This window comes from Pygocentrus nattereri, chromosome 11 (assembly GCF_015220715.1).
Source record: "Pygocentrus nattereri isolate fPygNat1 chromosome 11, fPygNat1.pri, whole genome shotgun sequence".
Classification (NCBI taxonomy): Eukaryota; Metazoa; Chordata; class Actinopteri; order Characiformes; family Serrasalmidae; genus Pygocentrus; species Pygocentrus nattereri.
In genome coordinates this window covers 37,530,099-37,552,665 of record NC_051221.1, presented here as the reverse complement: position 1 = coordinate 37,552,665, position 22,567 = coordinate 37,530,099, and the positions used below count along the sequence as shown (strand labels likewise).

Below are 22,567 nucleotides of genomic sequence, written 5' to 3'. Positions count from 1 at the left end.
TAATGTCAATTTTGATGAAAATAATTTTGATATTTTACTTTGTTTAAATTTTTTTAAACTAAAGTAATATACAACTTTTATATTCACTAGAACCTGTTTTTTCATTTAACAGTAATTATAATAAATAATGTAATAAATTATAATAAACACACACATTTTCTAAGCTGCTTATCCTTCTGGGTTGTGGGGGTTGCTGGAGCCTATCCCAGTGGTCATTGGGCAGGCAGGAGACACACTGGACAGGTCACCCATCAGGGGCAGACAGACTGACATATACATTCACCCACTCTCTCACACCTAGGGACAGTTTAGCATGTCCAATTGGCCTGAGTGCATGTCTTTGGACTGTGGGAGGAAACCGGAGCACCTGGAGGAAACCCACGCAGACACGGGGAGAACATGCAAAATCCACACTTAAGGGGTTAAGTTGTTCTGACAGGTCTATGTTTTGTCTTGGTTGTTTTCCCTTTTATATTGCCCTATCAGCCTAAAGTGATCTGGATGAAAAACAAGATTATGATCTTAGATGATCCACGCTACCGCATGTTCAGCAATCAGGGTGTGTGTACGCTGGAAATCCGGAAGCCCAGCCCATTTGATGGAGGTGTGTATACCTGCAAGGCCATCAACGACCTTGGGGAGGCACAGGTGGACTGCAAACTGGAGGTCAAAGGTCAGTGAATGTGTGGCAGCCTAAATACACGATGCTCTGTTGTATCAGATAACAGATTAAACAGATTATACATGTGATTATGTACACCCCAACAATAACAAATAACAATTATGTTTCAGGATATTCTGGAGGACCACTGTATAAAACAAGCTTTACAACAGGCTCTTAATATCAGCAATTAATTTAAGGAGAGTTAAACAGAGTTTCAGCTTATTTGAGTCATTCGGACTGGTTAGACGTGAAATGCTCTGCTGTAGAGAAATGTACCAGGTCAGAATTGTTCACAGCGGTGGTGTCGAGAGCCAGACGTCTGAAGAGTTGACTGGTGAATTTGGATAGTGAATAAAATGGCTGTAGTTGTTTAGTAGGCATTGTGAATCCTAGTTCCTATCACCACTGTACAGAAATTATGAAATGTTTCATGAAATATTTCACATCAACATTTTTTAATTCAATTAAGTATATGATTGAATTATGCCATTGAATTCTAAAATTGTCAAAAATCAGATACCACCAGCGTATACCGCACAAATATATGTCTGCCAGTACAGCCTTCAGTGCTATCATGACGGGATTTGACTTCTGTGCTTTTGGAAAGCATTGTTACAGATTAGATGTAAACACAATGTAACTCAGTCGTTGTGTCTCACAGGAAACAATGTAAACCACCTCTACCGACATCACCATGGTCCTCATTAAGTATCTGTTCACCCTTTCTTTGGGACTGCATATGTTTCTACATGTTCATATTACATCTATGAGCATATCATTATCATGAGACCATTTCTTTGGTAGACAAAGTGTCAGACATGTGACATCGGCACCTTAAGTATTCAATCTCATCAAACACGTCTGATTGAAATTATCAGCTCATTTTTGCAAATTGAATTAAGAGAGATAGAAAAGGGAAAAAAACTGATCTGTGCAGAGCTGACACCCAAACCCTCTGTATATAATTATTGCTTTTCACTTACAGATACAATTGCTGGCTTTTTCTTTGTTGAGTGTACCTGGTTTAGTTGTCCTGTTGTGAAAGAATCCAAGTATCTCCCACCCTCGAGCTGAGATCAGAAACCTTGACCGCGACCCCTTCATCCACAAAAGAGAGCACGACACTCAGGATTCATCATCTCACCTCGACCACAGTGTCCACAGTGTGAAAGATAAAGGATAAATGCTGCATCTGGGATGACAGACCTAATGTTAAGAATTTTTCTGTAACATTTCATAATGACAGGTCTATAAATAGCAACTTAATCATTGTCTAATTGTTTGTTGCTGATATGTATATAATAATTATATAATGATTAGTGACATACAAAAAATTTAAGACCTGTAAATGATTTTCAAAAATGTTTTATGTCTTATGCATTGCAAAGTCGTAACTTTATCATATTAATCTAATTCTTAATTATTAATGCTTAGAACTACATATATCAACAACTAAAAATTCCTTAAGCATCAGGAAACAAGAAAAGATTATGCACTGCCACACAGCAAATAACGATTGATAAAATAATGATTGATTATCACTACATAAATAAGTATTATTTATTCAAATAATCAGTAGTGACTTAGTAGAAAATATCTTACAATTCAGATTAATATAATAAGACTTTTGGCCAAGCTATTTTGGATAATTTCTACTAGTATTAAAAACCCAACAAGGTTGTGTTCCAGCAATGACGACACATTGTCATTAACACACTGTTAATAACTCTAAAGTAGGCAGTGATTAGGTTGCTATAAATGAGGCCTGTTATTATAAAGTGCCACCAGTTTTACTTATTGTTTCTTTCAAATCAGCATCACATGGCTTCTATTACTGTGCCATACATTTTCACATCACCAGCAGATGGAGACTTTTCCCGCAGTCTGTGCTTTAATCCTCCATGTTAAATCTATAATGACTAAGTCAGCGATGTGGCCTGACACATACATAACTCCCTCATGTAAACACTGGGTTTAACCCCTCTTCTCTTCTCTCCCCCCAGTCATCACACAGGAATAGTGAATGTGTTATTCTCATCTAAGGTAAGCTTTCATATGGTTTCGAGCATATGAAGCTTATTTATGTCATTCATTCTGCACCTCTCAATAATCCCGCTTTTGCTCTTCTGCTCAAGTACATTAATTATGTCTAGTGCCTCATTAGTGACTTTAGAAAGATGGTGAGAGCTTTTGTTTACATGTGAGCTGTACTGTAGAATGCTTTCAGTGTTTTTCTCTGCATGCTGATATAGCAAAGCTCTGACAGCTGTAGACTGATGTGTGCGTCTCAGGAAACACCCTCTGTCTCTAATCACCTGGAAACCAGGGTGTGTCTCCGCTACTGTCTCAGAGGACAATCTGCTGCTTGTAGTTTCCATAGTAACTGTGCCTGTTGCCTCAATAACATATCCCACCAAGAGGGTGAGTAAGCCTGACTAGACCCAACTGCCAAGACTGGCGTCCGTGGTCAAACATCTTTTGTGACTTGTTGCTTTTCCAGATGTTTGCAGCTGCAAGGCAACCAGTATTTTAACCACAGTTCATTTTCTGAATGTTACCTTAGGAAAATAGAGTCAGCTAGGCACTTTACAACAAGCACCGATAAAAAGCTGAATGGTAGAACATTCCACGGTCTTCTAGACTAAAAAAGTGCAAAATGAATTGTTAACTCTGCTGATTAGTGCGCAAACGTGAGATATAATTCTACAGATATGATTGTACTCACAGCTTCAGTGTGCAGCGCCTGCCCAGTACTGACGTCTTTTTGTCCTCATCTTGCTCCCGCTCCCTTTCTCTGTCATTACGGCTCTCTGTCACTCCCTAGCTTTTCTTTCTAAAGCTACTCCCTTGATATGTGGGAGACACTGAGCATCCGGCCTGCTGTATACCACAGTCTGTCCATTTTCTCTGTCCTCTTCTCTTCTTCCAGTCCAGCCCTTGACCCCATTTGTCTCTGTCCCTCAGGAGGCTTTACGTTCTTTGAGCTGATGAAGCGTGGAGTTCCTTTGCATCTTATTGACAAGTACATGAGCGACACAAAGCCCTCAGAGTCTGAGAAGAAGGGATCTGACTGACGGCTGATTCACCCAGAGCTTCCCCAGTAATCCCTGAGGCCCCATCAATGACGTGTGTGTCCAGTCTTTGGCATGGCATGTGGTGTTCGGACATGGACCTATAGTTCCCATAGAGAAGTCTGTTCATGACCAGCTGTACCCATCAACCCTGCTTTCAAGAAAGGCCGCTTTTCCCAAAGCCCCGTTGAAGCTCAGATGCATGTCTACAGTTGAATTGGACAGTAGCTTCAAAATACAAAGCCGCTGTATTATGAAAGATATTTAAGGCATTCGTTGATAAATGTGGTGATGCAGTCATGCTGTCATTTTGTTCTGGGTTCAGGAAGCAGGCCTAGCCGCTTCCACTGAATAGGATTTAGGATATTTTTTTTTTCTTCTCTTTTATTTTGCTCTTCCCAGGTGTCTCATCCTCCCTCCAGTATATGTGATGCAGTATATGTGATGAAGTAATCCACTATGCAAACTAGAAACAGCATGAATCATCTCTCTGACGATCGACATGTTGTATCAGTTAAAAGTGCTAAGCCTGCATTTCTAACTGAATCCATGCAGAAGATGAAAATATTTGTCTAACGTGTTTAAAGACGATACGTTGTTCCGTTTAGCATGGTTGAGCTGAATAAATGTCACAATGTGAAAACTACGCTTTGTGTTTTTTTTTATTATTTAGAAATCTCTACCACTTTTGCGCTGTGTTAAGAATGAAGAACAGGCCTTATTCTTCTCAGTTACCTAGACACCATTAACACCAGTGAAATGAGCAACTACATCATTATAATAATGATAACAACAGAAATAACAACAGCAAAGAACAATACGTGAGGTTTAAAACCAATGGCGACTGTAACAACTTATAAAACTATAATGTTTTGTTTATGTTAGATGTACCATATTGATTCACAAAGTATTTTGATGGGCAGCTTGAATCCTGGATAATCTTGCTAAATGTGCTAATTAGCATTCTTCCAAAAACGTTCAGTATCCCTGTACGTCTGGTGTTTTTACCAAACTGTAGAGTCCATAATGTTGTTATTACAGTGTGCCACTGTTATTACTAAAATTGACCAGCTAGCTTTATTCACTGCCCTTGCAGTTCTTATTAAAGTGTACTGTTATTACTGTTCTTACTCAAAGGTTTGAACGCCGTGGCTAAAATGGATTAGCTAGTTGGTTCGAACTGAAACGTATTCACTAAAGACTTGTTAGAAAGCACAGGACAGCGCTGCTGTTCTTATTAAAGTGTATGAATGTTTTTTACTGATATGTTCTTCTCACTAAAGCACAGTGTTGCTTGTTTTTGCTGTTCTTGTTTAAATTACTGATATGTAGCTAGTGTCGTTACTAAAATGCACTAGTGTACTTGCTAATGTACTAGTGTTTATACTGGTCTTACTACACCGTAGTAACGCTGTTGCAAAAATATAATAGCTAGAAATATCACGGTGCTTGCTAAAATGTAATAGCTGGTGTTTTTTCTCAAACTCTTCTTAGTGCAAATCCCTAGCCAGCGTGTGTATTAACGTGCTAGCTAGTGTACTAGTACAGGAACTCCAGTCCTCCGATTGGAGCGCGGCCCTGATTCCGTCCCCTTCCGGGCCGCCGCTTCCTGCTCTTCTGGCTTCTCTTGTCAGCTCCGTGAAGGAGCGAGAGCGAGAGAGAGAGAGCGAGAGAGAGAGAGTCCTGCTCCGAGCTTCTCAGCATGTCTGCGGACACATAGCCGCTTTGGGGCCGTGGTTCTGTGGGCTGTGTGTGAGTGGGAGGGTGTGTGTGTGTGTGTGTGTGTGTGTGAGTGCGCTGGCCCGGCGCTATGCCGCGGTGGCCGTGGCCGGAGCCTCTGTCTGCCGCGCAGCTCCGGCGGCTGGAGGAGCACAAATACAGCGCGGCCGGCCGCTCTCTGCTGGAGCCGCCCTGCCAGGTCTACTGGAACTGGCTGGTCCAGCAGGTGCCCACATGGGTCGCCCCCAACACGCTCACCATCACTGGACTTCTCGTGAACGTCGTTACGACCGTCATCCTGGTGTATTACTGCCCTACAGGGACGGAGGAGGTAAGCAGAGTCACTCTGACTCGGCCTGTTTGAGCTCCGCTGAGGCGAATAACTAAGGCAGACACAGTGGCTGCCTGTTATCTCAGCAGAGCAGAAGCTCCGAGGCTGTGCCAGTCTGCGCTGGCCCTCACTGAGGGCCGGTCTGTCACATTGAAATAAGCTCAGCACCTTTGATTCGGACACTCACGCGCTGTTATCGGATATGGTTAGGAATATCATACAGTCATCATATGAAAGTAATAATGCAGCTATTGCTTGTGCCTCTGTGTTCATGCTAAAACACCCAGAACTGAAAAAAGAGTTAAAAACCCTCGTGCTGTGCGTGCATAACACAGAGAATGTGTGTTTATGTGAATGCACATATATGTACACATACAGTATAGCTTATACATTCCTGTGTAAAGGTTTGGACTCCTTAGTCAAATGATGTGTTTTGTTGAATATGAAAGTGAAAATAACTTCTCCAGATCCCTGCAGACCCCTGCAGACCCCCTGTTTATTGGAGAAAAAGAGCTACACTTTTGCAAAAGTTATGGAACATTTTATATTGTATGTTTTTGGTGTTTTTCCAGTTAAATGTTAAATTCGGCTAGTAAAGAATTTGAATTTGAATTTGAATTTGAAAGAATATACAGAAAAAATGACGTGTTAACTTATTTTCACTTAGAAAGCCAACAAAACACGTCGTTTAACTGGGGGTGTTTAAACTTTTCCATGTGGCGACTGTATTAGTCATCAAACAGCTGTAACTAGTGATTTGGACAAAGTCGTTCTGCAGCGTCATCACTTTAGAGGAAGTTCTATCAACTCTGCGCTTGTGATTAGGAAACTCATCTTTTCCAAGGTCATGAACATCATTGTCTTGGAAACCGTCGAGTTATTACATGAAATTATGAGAGTAATGCTGATGGTAATACCCAACATACTGTATTGTCGGGTGGCTGGCTTTATCAGTCATTCTTGACCGTTGGAGTTCTCTGTACGCAGTGACCTGGGTTCAGTCCAGCCCTGCTTAGCTTGCAGGTGTGTGGACATAACCCCTTGCTTATATCGTGATCCGTGGACTGCAGCCTAGAGGCAAAGTCCGGGTTCCGCTGCTCCTAGTTTATTTCCACAAAGATCAGTAAGTTCCTATCACAGGTTAACCCTCCTGTTCCTGCAGGGCAGCGGTGTAAGATAAAGACTCACCTTTATCCCTCTTGGCGAAAGGTCTGTGGAATTCTGTGGCAGAACAAAGGAATGAGGTCAGCTCTTGTCTGACTAACAATAGCGCTGCTATTAGGAGAGGCAGTCACCCAGTACACTTGTTGTTTGGATATAGATGAAATACACTGCTTAGTTAAATATTAAATAAAGTAGATATATCCTGATAATGAATTTATAGCTATATAATAAGCGTACCATGCATGAAGTAAATATATTTAATTAATATTGTCATGAGTGAGCGATTGAAAATTTGAAAGAAATATTTAGTATACACACGTGAAACGTGATTTTTTGTCGTAATTTGCATTAAAGAGCCAGTATGCTACATTTTCTTGTATTTCGTGTTTTCCGCTTAGGTCCACTTATTACATTTGTGTAGTGTTATGTGTCAAAAAAACAGCCTAAATTAATTTTTGAATGACTTCCAATTTTCCAGTGTCTCTAACACTTCAGAATTAAATGGGCTGTTTTTGTTACTCTGTTCTGATTGGCTGTCCTGTGTTGTGCCTCATTCAAATAGCAGCCCAGGCTGAAACACTCTTTATAACTTCAGCATGAATGGGCGGAGCTAAACCGCTGTAGGCTGAATAGGAGGATATATGTAAGTGATTTTGGTTTTATGACATCACAAAACAGTACATATAAAACAGGCTGTTTTACAGCTTAGTTTCTATATACACCGATCGGGCATGACATTATGACCTCCTCCTTGTTTCTACACTCATTGTCCATTTTATCAGCTCCACTTACTGTATAGCTGCACTTTGTAGTTCTAGTCCATCTGTTTCTCTGATACTTTGTTAGCCCCCCTTTTACTCTGTATGTCAGTGGTCAGGACCCCCGACGGACCAGGTACTATTTGGGTGGTGGGCCATTCTCAGCAGTGCAGTAACACTGACGTGGTGGTGTTGTGTTAGTGTGTTGCGCTGGTCTGAGTGAATCAGACACAGCAGTGCTGTTGGAGTTTTTAAACATGTTGTCCACTCACTGTCCACTCTATTAGACACTCCTACCTTGTCAGACCACCTTGTAGATGTAAAGTCAGAGACGACAGCTCATCTGCTGCTGCAGTTTGTGTTGGCCATCCTCTAGTCCTTCATCAGTGGTCACCGGACGCTGTTGGCTAGATATTTTTGTTTGGTGGACTGTTCTCAGTCCAGCAGTGACACTGAGGTGTTTAAAAACTCCAGCAGCACTGCTGTGTCTGATCCACTCAGACCAGCGCAACACACTAACACCACCGCCACGTCAGTGTTACTGCAGTGCTGAGAATGATCCACCACCCAAATAGTACCTGCTCTGTGAGGGTCCATGGGGGTCCTGACCACTGAAGAACAGGGTAACAGAGTATCAGACAAACAGATGGACTACAGTCTGTAACTGTAGAACTACAAAGTGCAGCTATACAGTAAGTGGAGCTGATAAAATGGACAGCGAGCATAGAAACAAGAAATTGGTCAGAACATTATGTCTGATTAATCTTTAACAATGTCCATATACTACATCAAAACATTCAAGAACATAAGGAAAATTCAGTTTCCCATGATATGGACTCTAAGTATTTTATAGAGTGGACATAAGACATTTGATATCATGAAAGAACAAAGCACAAAGACATTATTTTATTCTTTTAAGTAGAAAATGTGAACATTACAGATTCACCCATGTCACGCCTGCTTGAAAATATGTGAAGGAATTTAGTTTTAATGAAGTAAGCTTTTTATCAAAATATGAGGTTTATATGCAGAGTAAAGGCCAGAGTAAATCTACTATAGTGGTGTGTAAATTTTGATTAGAGGCATTAACTACTAACTCGCAAGACTGTTCATCCGTAGTGTCATCTTGACTAAGTTACTGTGATATAATCTGTGGTCTCTTGCCAACGCAGATAAGAGTGCAACAGCGGCGTTCCCTGAAATGAAGTGAAAATGTTGGTTACACAACACACTGGTCAGATTAGCTGTGCAGGCCAAAAAGGTTTTATTGCTGTTTGTGAAACTGTACAGTACGGGCTTGCCTCAGTGTTTTAATAGCCAGTAAAACATGTGGCCTCTTTAGGAAAATAAAGTACTACATTTGATCATTGGCCTATTGTTACACCTTGTACTGTTCTTTCTGATGAAGGTTGTGAATGACTGATATCAGAGCCCTCAGATGATCATTAAAGATTACAGACTCAGATTTCAAATGACATGCTTTGTTCATTTTTAAAGTGAAAATTAATTAGCACAAAGCTTTAATATCACTGCTGCCGGAACAAAACCTCATATCTCCATTTTTCAGTTTTTGACATAATTTGAAATTTTCATGGAGAAATTTTACTCAAAAAAATAAATCTGGTTACACTGACTTGCATTAAAAGTGGAGTTTGTTCCTTCTCCTGTAAAGTTGTCATTTTGGAGAAGTTTGGAGCTTTTGCCCTGCCTAGTGGAAACTTGCAACACATGATGGATTGTACCATTGGCTGTACTTGTGAACCTGATGGTTGCAAGCGCATTGAAAGAGTGTTTACATTTACGGCATTTGGCTGACGCTCTTATCCAGAGCGACTTACAATTTGATCATTTTACACAGGTAGGCCAGTGCGGAGTCTTGCCCAAGGACTCTTATTGGTGTAGTGTAGTGTGTTTGCCCAGGTGGGGATTGAACCCCAGTCTACAAGGCAGAGGTGTTACCCACTACACTAACCAACCAGTTTAAAGAGAACTCAGTCAAAACCTGGCGAGGGACGTGTCGTCTGAGGATGTGAGTGAATCGTTTACTGTTGTCATCATATCTTCATCAGTATAAAACGGATTTTGAGACCTAAACATCCAGCCGGATCTTCTTTTTGAGGCTGTGCATGTGATGTTAATTTGGCCCAACACCTCTGATTTGTTATTTCAGGCTTTACATGGAGAATTGTGGCAGCACAGGATATTTTAGCTATTATTCTCTCAGTAATCCTACTATTCATAGTGCAGCCTTGTATGTACCAGTATGTCAAATTCAGAATAATCAAAAACAGTACAGTCATATTATCATAAGACAACCTCAGATAAAACAGCAACATAATGCCGATCCCACAGTCTAGGCTCTGAATATACTCACTGCTAATTTGAAACCTATATCCATTATACATTACTTTGTATACTGAGCACTACTCTTATCTCGGCCAAAGCTTCAGTGTGAGATGTGGACATATAAGGAAGTTGCTACAGTTTAGGACTTACAGGGAACTTCGAGAGGCCAAACTGCACAAACAAGCATGTCAGGTATGTTTGTGCTGTTATAAAATATGTCTGTATTTGTTCTTAAATTAAATGAATTTTTAATAAACAGTTTAGGTATAAAGGTATAACACTTTAGGTATAAAGGTATAAAGACACTTAGCAGAAAGGAAAGGAGATAAAACAGAAGTTCCTGGAGCGAAGTTTGTTCCGTCTTGCTGCGTGAACTTTGATAACCTGTCCAACCTTCAGGAAGTAAACAGAGGATCGTAAGTGTCATGCAAATGGGCACGGGCTCAAATCTATTCATGAGCACAAATCCTCCTCGAATAGACGTTTAGTCTTTTCTTGGCAAATTACCAAATGAGTTGCTCGAAAATTGGGATCAGCAAAGTGTCAACATTGTTGATTCTCAAACACATGGGATATAACGTGTGCTCTAACTGAGGTCTCTCTCTTTCTCTCACGCTCACACAAAGCATTAAAAATCACATCATTGCTTAACACTGAATCCAACACAGGACAGACTGTGCTTATGTTTGATTTTGCTAGACGGAATCAGCGTTGACCAATAAACATGTCAAAAATAAGTCAGCTGTTTTTCATAAAGCTGTTATTGTTTATGCTGTGCCAGTTTTGCTCCAATAGGTTGTCCTACTTTCCATGTGCTGAGACTGTTCTTTATTTCTCCGGGCTGTTTCTGTAACACCCCTACACTGCACTGTGTTTTCTAACTCACCGTATTGAGCTCACCAGTTGCCAAGTGGTTATGAAGCCATATGTAGTTGATTTATGTGTGTGTGCGAAAAAGCTTTATAAAAAGGTGTTTATAGGACTGATATTTCCAAGGGGTTAAATTTAATTGGCTGAGCCACGTTTTGAAGCTGTTGTAGGTGTGCGATAGACTCACACACTTGACCTGATGTCTGTATTATTAATAATGATAAACACAAAACATATTTCCTTTCTCTCTTCAAAATTTCATTTAAGGTGATTTTTTAAAGATCGCTCTCAGAGTATTCAAGATTTCTGTGTTAGCACTTGAGAAATGAAAGAAAGCAAAAAAGTTGTTTTTTCCCTTGTGGGTCCTTATGCCATCTAGTGATATGTAGGTGGGCCTTGAAGTGTCTAAGGTTGAACACCACTGGTTTATGGAGTAACTGTGACAAATCCAGATAAAAAGGGCAACAATGGTTTTATTATCGTTAGGCAAAAGCGTGGTCAAGTAGCAGGTGTGGGTCAAATCCAAAAAACACAGTAAGATCACAATGATGATCATAACACCAGGCGGACAAGTACAAAGGGATAAGGCAGAAGACGTGGTCGTATGAACAAGCCAAAAGGTTCAAGAACACAGATCCAATACGACGGGCAAAAGTACAAAAGGGGTCAAGCAAAAGGCAGAGTCAGGGAAATAAAGCAAAGGTCAAGAACAGAGTAAATGGAGTCAGAAGAATTCGCAAAGAAACTAAACTAAACTAAAGCCTGGATTTATAAACTAAAGTGTTCTAGTCATATAACAACATAGACAGGTGAACAGTAGAAAATAGAATTAGAATAGAATTTACAACCGTGTGTCACTGTGTTTTGCACAATGTGAAATTAGACCTCTGCATTTAACCCCTCCGTGTAGTGAAACGCTCACATACATGCACACTAGTGAACACACACACTAGGGGGCAGTGAGCACACTTGCCTGGAGCAGCGGGCAGCCCTATCCACAGCGGCCAGGGAGCAACTGGGGGTTAGGTGTGTTGCTCAAGGGCATTTTACTCATGGACTGTCAGCCAAGGGGATCGAACCCACAACCTTCCGGTCACAGGGCTGGTTCCCTAAACTCCAGCCCACGACTGCCCCCCCCAGTATTAGATATCGGGAGATTGTGAGCGCTGATAGGTGCTGGAGCGATTTTCTGATTGCCCAAAGTATTGTGGGCAGTGGAGTCACAGACTCTGAGTCTGAAGCAAGTTGCTCTTTCACGTGATCTCCCGGGAGAGTCTGCGAAATGAAGTCTGTTTTGTTCCGTGAGTCGTCCCGATGCGTGACAGTAACCGACTATAAAACTGTTAACGGATTGATTATTTATTGTGATTCTCATTAATAATGCAGTAAATATTTATTTAACATAGGTGTATTTTATTATATTGCATTTTGTTGCTGTTTTATACATCTCAAAGCTTCTACCTGGCATCATGTCATCAACATCTCATTTTCTTATATTGCTTTTACCAGTCCACCTTTCAGTCTCTGTACTAAGACTCTCTCTTTCTCTGTCTCTCTCTAGGCTCCAGCATGGGCCTTTATTCTCAGCGCCTTGGGTCTCTTCATCTACCAGTCACTCGATGCTATCGATGGGAAGCAGGCCCGGAGGACCAACAGCAGCTCTGCTCTGGGGGAGCTCTTTGATCATGGCTGTGATGCTGTCTCTACAGGTACAGCTCCTTTAAAGGCTTTTCATTTCTCTCTCTCTGTCTCTCTCTCTCACCGTCGTTCTCTCCCTGTTTCTCGGTGTGTCTCTCATACTTAAATTCTCGGTGTTTCCCTCATTCTTAATTTTTGTTCTACTTTTTTGTACTCATTTGATGCCGTTGCAGTAATATACAGTTGAATGCCTAATTTTGAACACCTCTGTTCAGATGGACCAGGAACTAGCTGTTCCTTGAAAACAAAAGTGAAAATAAGTTACCACATCCTCTACAGGGAACAGACTTAACTGGTTTTTGCTTTCACATTCACATTTTTCACAAATTCAACAAAACATGTCATTTCAACATGGGTACCCAAACTTTTGCATGCAACTGTAATCATCAGTAAACGGCAGCCACTGACAACCTTTCATTCACCTGAATGTACCAAATGTTTTAGTAAATCTGTACGTTTTGTTCAGTTAAGAAAGCTAAGTGTAACATCTGAATCACAGTTGCTGTGTATTTTCTTTTTATCCTTTCTGCAGTGTTTGTTGCTGTGGGAACGTGTATATGTGCTGGAATCGGAGCGTACCCTAACTGGATGTTTTTCTGCGGCTTTGTTGGGATGTTCATGTTCTTCTGTGCACACTGGCAGACATACGTGTCCGGAACGCTCCGCTTTGGGATGTGAGTACTTAGGATGTCTTGAAAATCTAATACGCAGTATTCAAGCCACACTTTAGACATAGCGCTGATTATTAAAAGCTCAGAATTGGTTGCATGTGGTAAAAAGATGAATCAAACAACAAGGACACACTAAAACAAAAAAATCAGTGCCTAAAGAGCACCCAAGACTGGTGCAGATATACAATAAATACTGATTTGTAGTTTTTTCATAGCACTCTGTAGTTAATCTGGAACCCTATGGGGCCATCTAGGCATGTAGAGAATAATTTCTATTGATTTGTGGGGGAATGAAACAATGTGTAGTTCATTTTTATGTCTTTCCCACGGTGTTGACTTAGCTGGGTTTCCAATTGGTTAGGCCTTCAGGAGCCCAAAAGCAGGGTTTAGACATAAAATTAACCACCAGCAAAATTAGGAACTGACAGTGGAATAAACTAAGCACATTTTGAATACCAGTGACTGTAAGTGGTAGTCTAGGCAGGTTTCACTCAGATGTTAAAATAGGAAACACCAGCATCTGTGACTTAGAGCTTTTTACTGAAAGAGTCAATGTAAAACTACAAGGCAAAATATATATAAATATATATGTTAATGCCTGTTACAAGCATCATATAAATTCTTATGCCTATCCATATTCAGAGATATGCTAGCTAATGTAAGCGAATTGGCCATTAGAATTTTCCTTCTTGCCTGTTAAATTGTCCAGCACTGTTGTGTTAGTGGGAGTCTGAAAAGATGTGGTGGCTGGACACTAAATTGAGGATAAAATTGATTGAAAAAGGTAATTTAGTGATGTTAGCGTTTACTGGCATGTTAGCTTTTTGCTAACATACAGTTAGGAACCTCATAAGGATGCAAGCAGAAAGTAGTATTATCATAGCGCTTTTTCATTAAGTTATAAAGTCCTGGCTAGAATTGTCACAGTTTGCCACTGTTTAGTTTATTATTTAATTTTGTTGTTTCTTCAGTGTTGATGTAACCGAAGTCCAGATTGCCATCATAATCATGTATTTGATGTCAGCCTTTGGAGGAGTGAGTCTTTGGGAGACTACGGTAAGGCCTACCACACACACACACACACACACACACACACACATTACTGCATGGCAGTTTACAGTTCCTTTAGTACTCTTACAGACACAGTCTTTATGAAACAGGGGAATAATGTCAAAATGGTTCACCACAGTGTTTAGGCCTTCAAACCCCTCATTGCATCAGTTAAACAGAAGCTTTCTCTCACTTTTTGTCTGTGCCTTCTCTGGAAACTTGACCAGTTGGGCAGGGCAAAGGTAAATATGTCTAAGAGCTAGTACCATAGCAACAAGACACCTGTGGACATGATCTGGCCTGACCGGCAAATGATGGAACCACTCAGCTTCTTTTCTCATCATCCAAAGCATACTCACAGCTTCAGAAATCTGAAAAACGTGAGACTTGAAGGAGTTTGTCATACCACTTTCATTTCTTTTTGTGTGTAGTTGCCAGTGCTCGGCATTAAGTTGCAGACCTTTCCAGTTTTGGGCATCATTGGAGGATTCCTGCTTTCCATGTACAACTACTTCTCCGTCATCCTGAGTGGCGGAGTGGGCAAAAACGGCTCCACAGTGGCAGTAAGTCATCCTGAGCTCTCTTATTAAAGGAACATGTAATGTAGTTGGGTTGTTAAATTAGATTTTACAGTTACACTATACATTTATTGAGATCTAACCTATTTTAAAGTAAGTTGTTTCTATCTAAAGGTTTTTCCTCTGTAATGACACTATTAGAGTTTGTCTTCTCCAGCTTAGAGACTTTGAACAGTATGTTGATGTTAAATGTGTACTGTGATCTCCTGTAGGACACCAGTGTGTTGTCTCCTGGTCTGCACATTGGCCTCATCCTCACCTTGGCCTTCATGATCTTTAAGAAGTCCTCCAGCCATCTGTTTGAGCACCATCCATGCCTCTACATCCTCACCTTTGGCATGGTCATCTCCAAGATCTCTAACAAGTTAGTGGTGAGTGCTAGTGCTCTTAGCCCTTTTCTTGGACAAGTCCACACTTTGGCCATTTGCTCAGTAGCTTGTAGTGCTTGTTGATAGTTCAGGTTTCATGTTATGGTGTTTGAGACTAAAGTCCACTTGAAATAATATATGAATAATCCAGTCCAGGGTTATGGAATGAGCTCCACCCAAAAACTGAATGTGTGTTTGCACATCTGGAATACCCCTTCAGAGAGAATGGATTTTTTAGGTACCCCTGATTCTGTTCAGTTCATTGCAGTTAAATTTTTTAACAATATACATTATCAAAAATCAGCTTTACAAAAACCAGCTTTACTAAAATCAGAGTCTAGATCCTTGATGGGCAGGCTGAAGCCAACAGTGGCAAAACCCCTCCGAGAGGACTGAGGAACAAATCTTGAGAAAGCAAAAGAAGTCAAAGCGATAGACGAGTGTAACACCGTATGTACTACCTCAGGCTCAAGAAGGACGCTGGAGGCAGGGTTCAGGGCTGCAGCAGACGTTACTTTACTTCACCCAAATTCACCCAAATTAGACAACAAACAAAACCAACGCTGTGTTAAGCTGCCCCCGTTTCAATGGCTTAAGCTAGCTAGCTAGACTTTTCAGTCTCTTATTCAGGCTTTTCAGCTCTTCCGTCATCAGCAGCGGCTGCTCGTCCCTCTCTCTCTCTCTACCTGTTCTCTCTCAGCTCTTTTTAAAAGGCGCTCATGCAGCCAGATCAGCATCAGCTGGCTCTCATTAGCCAAGAGGGAATGAGAGCTTGCCGCTCCACCTCCTATGTCACCGCCACCAGCTGGCAGCTCGGCCGCCCGGGTCGAATGTGAGGTGTAGTGAAGCGGCCTCGCTGCGTAACAGGGAGTGGGGCCCAGGCGGCAGAGCTCGGGACTCGCTCCTTGCCGGCACCGTCGTCCTCCTCCTCCTCCCGCCATCACTCCTGTGACTCGTGTCTGTCAGGGAAGCTCAGGCTTTGCGCTCCGCCCCTCCACACTCGTGGCTGTCTCCTTGCCGTCCTCGCCGAGGTTCGTTTCCACTGGGTGTTCAGGCCCCGCCTTCCTGCCAGCTCTTGCAGCTGTCATCGTCGGGGCCTGGGGGGCGGGCGCATGCCACAACGAGTGCTCTCTTTCAGTGAGCTGCATGTGGGACTGCTTTAAGCTTCCTTTATGTCCATTAACACTTCACTTCCTGACAACTTTGTGTGTTCTCCCCAGGTGGCTCACATGACCCGGAGTGAACTTCACCTCCACGATACGGCCTTCATTGGCCCTGGTCTCCTCTTCCTTAACCAGTACTTCAACAGCTTTATTAAAGAATCTGTGGTCCTCTGGATTGCTTTGGTGAGTCGCTGTAATCCGTAGTTATGGGCAAGTAACTTGATTGAGTTGCTCACCACTGTAAAATTGTGAGGAACATCATCATTGATCATTTTTTTGTGGCGAATTTGTACACACCGAACAAACTGAATTTAATGAATTTCATGTGGTAAGGCGAGGAGCTGCATGGAGTTCATAGGAGTACTCACCCAATATTAATGTTCAGTATTAAAGTTCACTAAATATATTTATTTACTGCCAATGTGAGGATGGTGATTTGTGTCCTATTGAAGTTGTAGAACTAAATATAAAAAGCAGGCCTATACTTTAAAGCTCTAATCTTTAGTTTACCAACTTATGATTATGGACATTGATGTGCTTTTTAAAAGACATGTAAGTTTCCTTGATGTTTTCCTCAAGAACAGTGCTTGTCACACTTAAGTCCTTGGCTGTTACGTTACTGTAGCTCTAAAGGACTCAGGGTGGATAAAGCATTGTTTAAGTAAAAAGCATTGGCTTTAGTCAAGATGAAAGTGTCACCATATTCAGGTGGTCCTCCTCTATGTGGACCCAACAAAGGCCAAAAAACTATTAATCTTTCAGCCTACTCAGAAATAACGTCCAGTAATAAGGGCATGGAACACAAACACATGAGTTAGGTGAGCGTTAAAGCCCAAAAATCTTTAGAGAAATTAATAATATTGGACAGTGTTCAGATTTCATTTTATAGTAGAAGCCGTTGTGGGTATAGTTTGCATGAAGGTCGAATATGCATAATCAATCAGATTCAGAATCCTTTATTGATCCCAGAGGGAAATTGCAGTTGTTACAGTTGCAACCATTTATGTAAAAGAATAAACGCTTTAATAATTTAAAACAAAGAGAAATTTGCAATATGTACATGAGATTTAAGTTCTTATGAATACAGTAAAGTGGCAGTGACTGTGATGATAAATATTAAACATCTAGTATAAGGCAGTTCAAATTATTGTACCTCTGAGTTATTGCGCCCAATTATTATTATTATTATTACACATATGAACAGAACAGTTAGGTATTGAGTTTTGCGCGGATGAGCCACACTTTGTGAACCACACACTGAGGGAGGAGTTATAGAGTTTGATGGCCACAGGTAAGAATGACTTCAGTGAGTCTTGCACTGAATGAGCTCCTGTGTCTCATCACCGTGTCGTAGAGTGGGTGGGAGCCATTGTCCATAATGGCCTGCAGCTTAGACAGCGCCCTCCTCTCCGACACGGCCGTCAGCGAGTCCAGCTCCACACCCACAACATCACCGGCCTTGTGGATCAGTTTATTGAGTCTGTTGGCATCTGCCACCCTCAGCCTGCTTCCCCAGCATAGAGGATAGCACTCGCCACCACAGACTCATGGAAGATCCTGAGCATAGTCCGGCAGATGATGAGGAATCTCAGGTGCCTCAGAAAATAGAGACAACTTTGGCCCTTCCTGTAGAGGGCGTCAGTGTTCTTAGCCCAGTCCAGTTTGTTGTCAATATAATAAAGTTATGTGTCTAATTTCTTTGCTGTTTACAGTCAGGACAGCCCATGTTCAGATAAAAACGGCATATATTTAGCCCGAAGGGCTGTAAAGATTTTAAAAAGCACATTACTACCATGTACTGTCAGAATATATGAAGTTCGAATAATTAATAATTATTATTAGCTGAACCAAAAAGTCTAGCAAGTCAGTTGCAAACGTTTGCAGTTTTTAATGTCAGGAGCTCTATTCACCCACTCCCTACATGTTGTCTGTTGCAGTATTTGACTGATTACCAGTGCCTGTACTGCTTGGATCTACCAAGTAGTTATTAGTTCTTCTGTCAGCCACTCTTATCACTGTCACATTGAACTTTCATTCAAAAAGTCAGTGGTGGACTGTAGGCAGCCAAGTTAAATATGAAACTAAACCGCTGCTATGAAGCCTCATTTCAAAAGGCCCACTGCCATGTTATCCATAACCACCAGCAAATTCCCATAATACTGTATATTGTACTCTTTCAGGTTCTGCGTTTAACAACTTGACATTGTAGTATCATTTGAATAGTTAACCATTTATGTAGTGGCACACAAATAATCAGTAACTATCGTGAAATTATTATGAAAAATATTGTAGAAATCAAATAATTATAACTCATCAAATCATAACTCATAAATGCTATAACTTGAAATACTAAGCATTTACGTACGTACATAAAAGTAATTCATAATAATTCTTAATGAACCATCTGGTCCTGTTTTAAATGACCAAGTAGTTATTTATTATCTGGCTACTTTGTGATGCAAACACTTTTCCTTAATGATTAATCATCACTAAGTGGTTAATATATACATATTTAAACATCAGTAACCATCAGGAGGACCCTTACTATAAAGCTGTGATGTATTTGGAATGTATTTATATAGATATATAAATAGATATATGTTGCATTACTTATTACTTAGTACTTATTACTCTCCGGTATAATGCATTTATGAAAAATGCATGTATAGTGCTTTAATTATTTAGGGTCACAAAGTAAATTGTTAATAATTTAAATAAAAATGCACCTATTAGCACTTGTTAACACACAAAGTATAATTATGAACTATCATTTACAAACAATTATATAACAATTAGGTTGCTACCTATGGGGGCATGTTATTATAAGGTGTTAACGGTGTCAGTACTTTTCATAGCTGTGTTAAACGCGAGTGAACAGAGTCAAGTCCTCCTATAAATCGGGCCTAACTCACTGCTTTTGTGCACGTGCAGGTACTGTCGCTGATAGACCTGACGCGGTACTGCACAGGGGTGTGCTTGCAGATCGCCTCCCACCTGCGCATCCAGGTCTTCAGCATCACCCCACAAGGCCACGTCCATAAAGACTGACGTTTTGCCCGGCGGGAGGAGGAGGCGGGGCCACCTGAAGACGCCGCCCCGCTTCTGGAACCAGAGCAGGAGAGCCAAAACCACAGCAGCCTTGACAGTGTGAAGACCGTTGACTAAAAGACCTGAAGTGAATCACACTTACACTCTTCCAGATGGACGATGAGTGGACGACCTGTCGCTAAACCAAACGTAGAGTGCGTCACACTGGATCAGTACTAAACACGTAGTTTCATAACTGGATACCACACAATGTGATCGTACTAGGATATTATCATACTTATTACTTTGAAACGGAGCAATGCATCAGAATTCAATTGAAAGTGTGTTTTATGAAGAATAATTCTTAATATTGTAAAAACACGAACTAACAAGACATGCGATCGCTGTTAACTTGTTGTTAGTGATGCCAGTTGTTTCAGCTGCCAACTTTGTCTATCACAGTAGTGATTTATAGGACAGGCTATAATTAAGCTAAAGAGTCCCAAGTCCTTTCAAAAGTTTTTGAATGCTCCAATTTTATAATGTAAAGATCACAGTAGTTATAAAAAAAAAAAAGCTACTGTTGTGTTTTGGGTAGAGATCGTGCCTGGTGTAATACAAACTACCTGCCACTACATTTGCTACATTTTATAGTGTTTCCATCATGCGATCTTTTCTTTAATGCAGCATTTCTATGCATTTTGTACCCAAACAGAGAAAGAATATTTTCTAACATTCCGTAGCAGTGGTGCTGCCCATTTTGTACTTCCAGACTTTCAGAGTTTAATCCAGAGTTGAATCCATATTCCCCCCAAAAGCAACAGTAGCTTTCTAAAATAATTCTCACGTGATTGTCCAGTGATTCCAGCATTTGTATTTATTTATTTGATCAGTTTGACTGGATTTGGTGTGAAATTGAGTCAGGTCTTGAACAAAAGAGTCATTTTTGGTTGTAATTGTCAGGGACTGTGGAAACTGGCACCAGGATTGTGTGTTTGTGCTAAAAACAGCGAGGACCCTCGTTTTGAGGACCACCCTGCCCCATCAACCTAAACGTTTGCGTTTACTGTTTCCTTCGTCAATTCCTTCTACACTGAACTGTGAGTTCGGAGGAGCAGAGCTCCTGCGCCTGCTCTAAAGTGGGGGGATGGATGATGAATGTTCAGGGTGCTCCTGTGCCTGTTTGTTGACGCACTAACTCTCACAACACTGCCTGCTTTCGATATCTCCTCCCAAAGGGCTAATCTACAAATAAATTTTATGTGATTTTCTGTGTAATAGAGCTTTTGGTTGTGTTGTGTTATTCTTTGTGAAAGAATTCTTCTTGTAATGGTGTGGAGTTTGCCACTGTGCACCTTCGGAGACGATACCTGCACTCCTCACTTTTGTGACATTCTTAGTGTTACTGTAGTCTTTTAGGTATGAATTATGGACCTCTTCAGTCGAGAGAGAAGATATTAAAATCCACAGTTCTAGTTAGAGAGTTCAAACGCAGTTAGATGTGGTTGGGCATTCTTCACCTTAAACATGGTGGGAGCTAAACGGATTCTACTCTGCAGTTCACACAGGTGTGACCAGCTACTGAAGGATGGACGCTAAGGACATTAGAAAAGTACGCTGCAACAGACAATTTGGTTCCATAGTGAAATGCAGCTCTTTTCTAATGTGCATGTGAAAATACTGTTAATTAGTATTGGAACTAGTCTGCAGCAGTGATGCTTAAGCTTAGTGAAGTGACCAAGCAACACAAGGGCTTCACTATGATTAGATGATATTAAAATAGCTAGATTTCCTTTTTTTGTATAAAAGCAATTAGACTTCAGTTAGTTGATTTGTTAAATTTATTGTATTCAAAACCTGAAATAGCCAAAGAAAGAGCTCCGGTTTTGCCACTCTGTAAAACTTGAGCTTAAAATGTTTCATTTTTGACACCGGATCTGTAACGTTACTCCTAAATTCACAAGTTTCTGTGTAAATTCTATGTATGAATTTCACAGCTCACACAGATGTGTGAAATGTTTGGGAAAAGTCAACTCATCCTGTACAGAAAACTTCTGCACATTTGAATAAACAATTACTGATTATTTACTGAAGTTAACACATTGGAACAATGAGGCCTGTGCAAAACTTATGGCACAGTTTATATATTGTGTTTTATTTTTTCCAATGTGTTAAACTTCTGTAGAAGATGCGTAACTTATTTTTAAAATCCACAAAAATCATTTGACTGGGGGTGTTCAAACTTTCAAAAGTTAATGGTCCAGGATACGTATACGGGCCATTACACATCCAGGGAATCATGGAAATTTATGGACTAGTTTTCCAGTCATGGAACACACATGGAAAATATGAAAATGAATAAAATATCTATGTATTAGTGCAGTTCTTCAAAGAATGTAGTTATTCCAAAGAGATTATCTATTATTTCAGCCTATTTTTTTTGCTGCTAATGCCCAATTTGAGTGCCCATTCATACCTACTGTAGTCTGCAATACAGCGGCTTCCAGTTGCATGTATTGTTTACTTCTAATAATTTAGCAGAACTAAAGAGAACTTAGTGGGCTTGAGGAATGGTCTCTGTGTGCATGTCACTGTGTCAATCAGTAAGAAGTCAATAAGGAATGTACTGCTGACTTAAATGTCAAGGATGGCACAACATGGGTGGCGTGGTGGGTAGCGCTGTCGCCTCACAGCGAGGAGGGCCTGGCTTTCATTCCCCGGCCAGGGGACCAGAGTCCTCTCTGTGTGGAGTTTGCATGTTCTCCCCGTGTCTGCGTGGGTTTCCTCCCACAGTCCAAAGACATGCAGTCAGGCCAATTGGACGTGCTAAATTGCCCCTGAGTGTGTGAGTGACTGTCTGTGTCTGTCTGCCCTGCGATGGACTGGCGACCTGTCCAGAGTGTATCCTACCTTCTGCCTCATGACCGCTGGGATAGACTCCAGCACCCCCCTGCGACCCTGAGGGAGAAGTGGCTTAGAAAATGGATGGATGGATGTCACAACAGTTGTTGTGTATACCAGTTAGGGAAGTCGTTCTAGTATTTGTGCTGTAAAAGTTCCGGAAAGTGATTTTCTAAAAAGACTTCCTG

General features: G+C 41.0%; 2 protein-coding genes across 9 annotated transcripts in view; both read left to right on the top strand.

Annotated features, from left to right (window-relative positions):
• Nucleotides 1–4,381, top strand: part of mybpc1 (myosin binding protein C1) — a 41,212-nt gene extending 36,831 nt beyond the window's left edge. For 7 of the 8 annotated variants that reach the window (XM_017716352.1, XM_017716350.1, XM_017716351.1 and 4 more), the window contains 2 exons: nucleotides 487–673; nucleotides 3,629–4,381. In XM_017716352.1, coding sequence (XP_017571841.1) covers nucleotides 487–673; nucleotides 3,629–3,738 — 297 coding nt within the window. In that variant the 3' untranslated portion in view covers nucleotides 3,739–4,381. Of the gene's footprint in view, nucleotides 1–486; nucleotides 674–2,667; nucleotides 2,708–3,628 lie in introns of all 8 variants that reach the window. The other variant, XM_017716347.2, reaches the window with a different exon arrangement.
• Nucleotides 4,382–5,343: 962 nt separating this feature from the next.
• chpt1 (choline phosphotransferase 1) lies at nucleotides 5,344–20,760 on the top strand. Its single transcript, XM_017716353.2, has 8 exons — nucleotides 5,344–5,785; nucleotides 12,485–12,632; nucleotides 13,154–13,295; nucleotides 14,264–14,348; nucleotides 14,774–14,905; nucleotides 15,133–15,291; nucleotides 16,509–16,634; nucleotides 19,383–20,760. Exons 1-8 carry the CDS (start codon nucleotides 5,546–5,548, stop codon nucleotides 19,497–19,499), a joined length of 1,149 nt encoding a protein of 382 aa, XP_017571842.1. The 5' UTR covers nucleotides 5,344–5,545; the 3' UTR covers nucleotides 19,500–20,760.
• Nucleotides 20,761–22,567: the final 1,807 nt, after the last annotated feature.